Raw genomic sequence first — 5,376 nt, 5'->3', positions numbered from 1 at the left:
GAGGAAGAACAGAGACACAGAGACAGGGAGGGAGGGAGAGAAACAGAGATAAGGGAAGAATAAAGGGGAGACACAGAAGCCCCACAGGCAGAGAAAGAGGATGGAGACAGGGAGAGGGCGAAAGGAAGGACAGATGTGCAGAGACAGAAGGGAGGACAGACGGAAATAGACAGAGAGAGGCAGCAAAAGCAACCAAGAATGACAGGAGCAGAGAGGAGGAGGGAAAGAGAGAGAGAGAGAGAGAGAGAGAAGGGAGGGAGGGAGAGAGGGAGCGAGAGAGCACGCACAGAGCGAGGAGGAGGCGCAGGAGAGAAGAGGGAGGGAGGCCAGCGAGGGACAGGACAGGGCGGAGAGGCGGAGGGGAGCTAGGGAAAGCCGGGGAGGAGCGAGACTGGCCGAGGGAGGAGGGCGGGCGAGGCGGGAGCGCCGGCCGCCGCCGCCTCCCGGCCTCTTTTGTCCCTTCCCTCCTCTGCGTCAGGCTCCCCTGGCCCGGCCTCCCCCTCCCGCTCCCTCCTCCGCCCCGCTCCTCCTCCCTGGGGCTGGATGGAATTTTTTCCCCTGGACCGGGGCCAGCTCCGGGGCAGGGGGGAAGCCAGGCCGGACTGGGCTGGGTGGTGGGGAGGGGCCGAGGCGGGGGGCCTCCTGGGGAGGGGGCTGGTCCGACGGCCGCGCCGCCGGCGGGGTCCGGGGAGGGGGAGCCCCGGGCCGCAGAGCCGGGGAGGAGGCGACGGCCGGAGGGAGTCGGGGAGAAGGGAAGGAGGATGGCGGGGACGGCGGGAGGAAGGGGAGAGGCCGCCGTGCGGCGAAGGCGGGGAGAGGATGGAGAGCGCTCGGCGGCGGTGGGGCCCGGCCTGCGGGCCCGGGGCGGCGGAGGAGACCCCTTCCCTGCGACGCGGGAGCCGCGGGAGCCGTGAGTCTGCGGAAAGGGAGGTTGGGGGGCTGGGGCCCGGACTCCTGGGTCCCTGAGGGAGGAGCACCCGGGGGCCTAGATTTCTGGGTTCTTGGAGGAGGAGTTAGGGGGGGTGGCTGGGAGCCCAGACTCCTGAATCCTTGAAGGAGGGGGCTGGGACCTGGATCCCGGGGTCCAGAAGCTGGGGAAGGTTGGGGACACCTCCAGGATTCAAGAGGGAGGACAGAGATGGGGGCTGGGGCTGGTAGGATCGTGGCTGGAGGAGACTAGGGGCGAGCTGCCCGAACCCTCGGAGGAGGTGGAGGAAGACTGGCTTTGGAGTGCCTGCGGCAGCGGAAGGGTTAACGTCTGGCTGGAGGGGAGGGGGAGGGGCAGGGATGGGGCTGCGGGGCTTTGAGGGGTCAAGGGTGAGCCGTGCCAGTGGGAGGGGGCCAAGGAGGAGGGGGAGGTTGTCTGGGCTGCCAGACAGGCCAGGGTCAGCGGCGGGGGCAGGGGATGTCTGGAGGAGGAGAGGCCCAGCATCTTTGCTCCCTCGGGGACCCGGGATTCCAGGTCTCAGCCTCCTCCTCCCTCAGACCTGGGAGTACACCACCCAGTCCCCCACCCATTCCAAAATCCAAGCCCTCAGCCCCCTTTTTTCCAGAATCCAGGAGTCTCAGCCCCCAGTCTGTTCTCTCAGATCAGGGAATCCACACTCCAGCCCCTAACCCCTTAAAAACCCCAGAGTTCAGAACCTCAGCCCCTCTTCCCAAGGAGCGCGGCCCCCAACCCTCTGTTCCTCTAGAACCCAAGCGTCCAGGCTCTGGCATCTTTCTCCCTTGGAAGCCTGCAGTTCTGGGGATCCCCAGGCCCCTCCTCCTCCGGAACCCAGGAGTCCCCACCTCCTCTTTAGCCCCAGCTGGAGTCCAGCCCCACAGGGGTTAAGGGGGCGGGACCAGCTGGTTGCCATGGTGCCAGACTGTTTGGGTCTGCTCTCTGACCCTTGGGGGCTCCCCAGGGTCCGCAGAGAGGGGGAGGGGGACCTAGGCCTGGGGGAAGTCCAGAGCCTACCCCTTCCCAAAGCCGGCCTATGGGCCCAGGGAGTTCGCGTTTCCACCAGCGCCTTGTCCAGTGACCTTGAACATGTCCTGACCCTTCTCTCTCCGCCTCAGTTTCCCCAAGGAGACACTGGTTGGCGGGTGGGGGAGATGCTTAGGTCCCGGGAATCTTTGAGATTCTCGGCTTCCCCTCTCCCCTCACCCTCCTCCTCAGGCCCCAGGCAGCCCCGGGGCATGCTGGGAACCCAGGCCTGGGCTCCGGGCCAGGTTGGTGTGGGGGGGCGGTGGGGGCGGGGGCAGCCTCCTCCCTTCCCCTTCCTCCCCACCTTGGCCTGACTCTCGCCCCCGCCTGAGGGTCTGGGAGGTTGGGAAGGAGGGAAGGGGGAAGAGAGCTGGGACCGTAGACCCGTCTCCGGCCCCCGCCTCCCCCTTTCCTTCTCCGCCCCTTTCCCGCCTCTCCTCCCCCTCCTCAGCAGGTCGCTACCCCAGCCCTGGGCCCCTTCTCAAACCACCCCCACCCCACCCCCAGCTCCAGACCTGGCTCGAGCTGCGAGGGGGAGGGAGAGAGGGAAGGAGAAAAGAGAGAGAGAGAAGGGAGGGATACCCAAAGAGAGAAGGGGGAGGGGAGGAAAGAGAGAGACCTAAGAGGGAGGGAAGGAGAGAGAGAGGGAGAGAAAGGGAGACAGAGACTGAGAGAGAGCAGGAGACGGAGGTGAGGGATGGAGAGAGGGAAGGGGCGGAGGGAGAGGAAGTGAGGAAAGACATCCGAAAAAAGGGGGTGGAGAAGGGTGAGAAAGAGAGGAGAGAGAGACAGAGAGGGCCAGAGAGAATGAGAGAGACAAAGAGGGGGAAGGGGGAGAAAGAGAGGATGAGAGACAGAAGGTAGAGGAAAAGAAGGAGAAAGAGGGGGAGAGAGGGAAGAAAACAGGAGCAGGGAGAGGAGAGAGGCGATGGGGAGAGAGAGAACCCAGCGCAGAGCCAGGGAGGGATGTCCTGATGCGGGAGGAGGCTGGGAACCAGGGAAGGTGGAAAGAAAGAGGGAGAAAGAGATAAAGGCAGGGCCAGAGAGACCTGGACTGCGAGAAAGGAACGGGAAGGTGCGCCTGAAGCAGGGGCAGCGAGAACCAGACAGTCCAGGAGGAGGGCCTGGGCACGGGACAGACCCCAGCTGGAGGGGCTCTGAGCCCAGGGGTGGGGAGGGTGGGTGCTGGGTCCCGGGGTCCAGAAGCTGGACAAGGCTAGGGACACCTCCTTGATTCAAGAGGGAGGACAGAGATGGGGGCCGGGCAGACTTTGGGAGCCTCTTCCCCTCTCTGAGGCTCAGCTCCCTCACCTGCCAAATGGGAATGCTGAGGGCACCTCGCTCTCTGGACTGGGAGGTGTCAGGGAGAGGACTGGTGCTCAGGGCCTGGTATGGGGGTCAGCGCTGAGGGATTGTGGCTGTCACAGTTGTAAATGACCCAAAGAAGGGAGGAGAGAGGAAAGAAAGCACCTAGGGAGGCTTTGATGGTTGGCTAGCTCCTGGCCTCCTTAGCTCTGGGCATGGAGTCTCTGCAGACTGACAGGAGGGTAGGTAGGAAGCAGGTGTGCTCAAAGGGCCAAATTCCAAGACAGTTGAGTTTCCCTCCCAGCCGGCACCCAGGAAGCCAGATTTTCTATCAGGCCATGCCTTCCCCAGGAGGCCTGCCTGGCCTGAGGGAGGAGGGGCTGGGGGCGGGGACTCCTGGGTCTCTGGGGAGAAGGGGGCTTTGGATCTGGACTCAGGAGTCTGAGGGAGGAAGGGGCTGAGTCCTTGGATTCCAGGAACATTTGCGGAGAAAAGGGCCAGGGGCCTGGATTCCTGGGTCTCTGATGAGGAAGGGCCTAGACTTCTGGGTTCTTTAGGGACGAGGGGGATGAGGGCCTTGACTCCAGGGTCCCTGATGAGGAAGGGGCTGAGGGCCTGGACTCCTGGGTTCCTTGGGGAGGAGGGGCCGGGGGCCCGGACTCCTGGGTCCTGGCACCCACCCGTAGAACCGACCTTGCGGGGCCTTCGCCGCACACAAGCTCGTGTCTGTGGGTCCGTGTCGGGGGCTCACCATCGCGGCTGGGGCCTCCCCGGCCCTCCCCCCCATCCCTGGTCCTCCTGGTCCCTGTCTGTCTGTCTGTCGGGTCTGTCCACCTGCCGCGCCCCCCGGGCTGAGGTAGGAGGTTGTATAGTTGAGGAGGACACCCAAGGAGATCACTATACGGCCTCCTAGCTTTCCCCAGGCTGCGCCCTGCACGGGACGGGGCCCGGCGGGGACCCCCAGCCCCACTCGGGGACCCTTAGCCCCACTGGGCTGCCCCAGGGACCCTGGGAGGAGGAGCTGGGCTCTTTTCTATCCTTGTCCCTGCATCCCCTCCTTCCCCTGAAGTCTGTTTTCCTTCCCTGTCTGTCTCTCCATCTCTGCTGTGTCTCTGTGGCTTCTGTGTCTCTTTCACAGTGGATCCTCTGACTCCCTCTTATTCTGGCTTTCTAGGTCTCTGCCCCTCTGATATCTCTCTGTGTCTCTATTTCTGTCGTTTTTGGTCTTTCTGTCTCTGGCTCTCAGAATAGAATGTCTCTGTGCCCATCTCCATCTCTGACCCCCACCCCAGGGCCTACCGGGCCACCGCACACCATGTTGCCAGTCTCTAGGTCCCTGAGACCCTTTAACCTGTGAGGACATCCAGGGTCACAGGTGAGGTTCTTGGGAGCCTGGCGTCTGGCCCAACCACACACCTGGGGAATTGCTGGCCTGACCTCTGACCCCTGACTCCTCATACCCTTCCTCCAGAGCATGACATTTGACCACCAACTGAAACCTGACCTCTGACCCCAGACCACTGGCCCTTCCCCCACCCTGTGGTGACTTCATAAAGGTTACTAGCTTCTCCCCTGGCCTTGAGACCCACACGATGGCCCTGCTGGCCCTGGCCAGTGCCGTCCTGTCTGCCCTGCTGGCCCTAGCTGTCTTCAGGGTGCCCGCCTGGGCCTGTCTCCTCTGCTTCACAACCTACTCTGAGCGCCTCCGCATCTGCCAGATGTTTGTTGGGATGCGGAGCCCCAAGCTTGAAGAGTGTGAGGAGGCCTTCACGGCCGCCTTCCAGGGCCTCTCTGACACCGAAATCAGTGAGGAGACCATCCACACTTCATCAGTGTCCTGGGGAAGGTGCAGAGGGAGGGCCGGAGAGGCCCAGAGGGTCAGGCTGAGGGACAGACAGAGAGAAATAGTCAGAGGAGAAAGGCTCAAAGACCATGAGAACAACAGAGACTTAGGGACAGAGAGACACAGACAGGGGAAGACAGCAGGGCAAAGACTCAGAGAGGGCAGGATGGAGAGTCAGAGAGGGGAAGATGGAGACTCAGAGTGAGGGGAGGATGGAGACTCAGAGAGAGGGGAAGATGGAGACTCAGAGTGAGGGGAG

At 63.4% G+C, this 5,376-nt stretch overlaps 1 protein-coding gene across 8 annotated transcripts in view; it reads left to right on the top strand.

Moving 5' to 3' along the window:
• Positions 1-521: 521 nt before the first annotated feature.
• The window catches only part of SPACA6 (sperm acrosome associated 6), a 16,911-nt gene continuing 12,056 nt past the window's right edge, over positions 522-5,376 (top strand). For 2 of the 8 annotated variants that reach the window (XM_032168991.2, XM_032168989.2), the window contains exon 1: positions 534-910. In XM_032168991.2, coding sequence (XP_032024882.2) covers positions 544-910 — 367 coding nt within the window. In that variant the 5' untranslated portion in view covers positions 534-543. Of the gene's footprint in view, positions 911-4,669; positions 5,121-5,376 lie in introns of those variants that run through there. The other 6 variants (XM_058425619.1, XM_058425615.1, XM_058425617.1 and 3 more) reach the window with 6 other exon arrangements.

This window comes from Hylobates moloch, unplaced genomic scaffold (genome assembly GCF_009828535.3).
Source record: "Hylobates moloch isolate HMO894 unplaced genomic scaffold, HMol_V3 SCAFFOLD_12, whole genome shotgun sequence".
Taxonomy (NCBI): domain Eukaryota; kingdom Metazoa; phylum Chordata; class Mammalia; order Primates; family Hylobatidae; genus Hylobates; species Hylobates moloch.
This window is presented reverse-complemented; position numbering and strand designations above follow the sequence as displayed.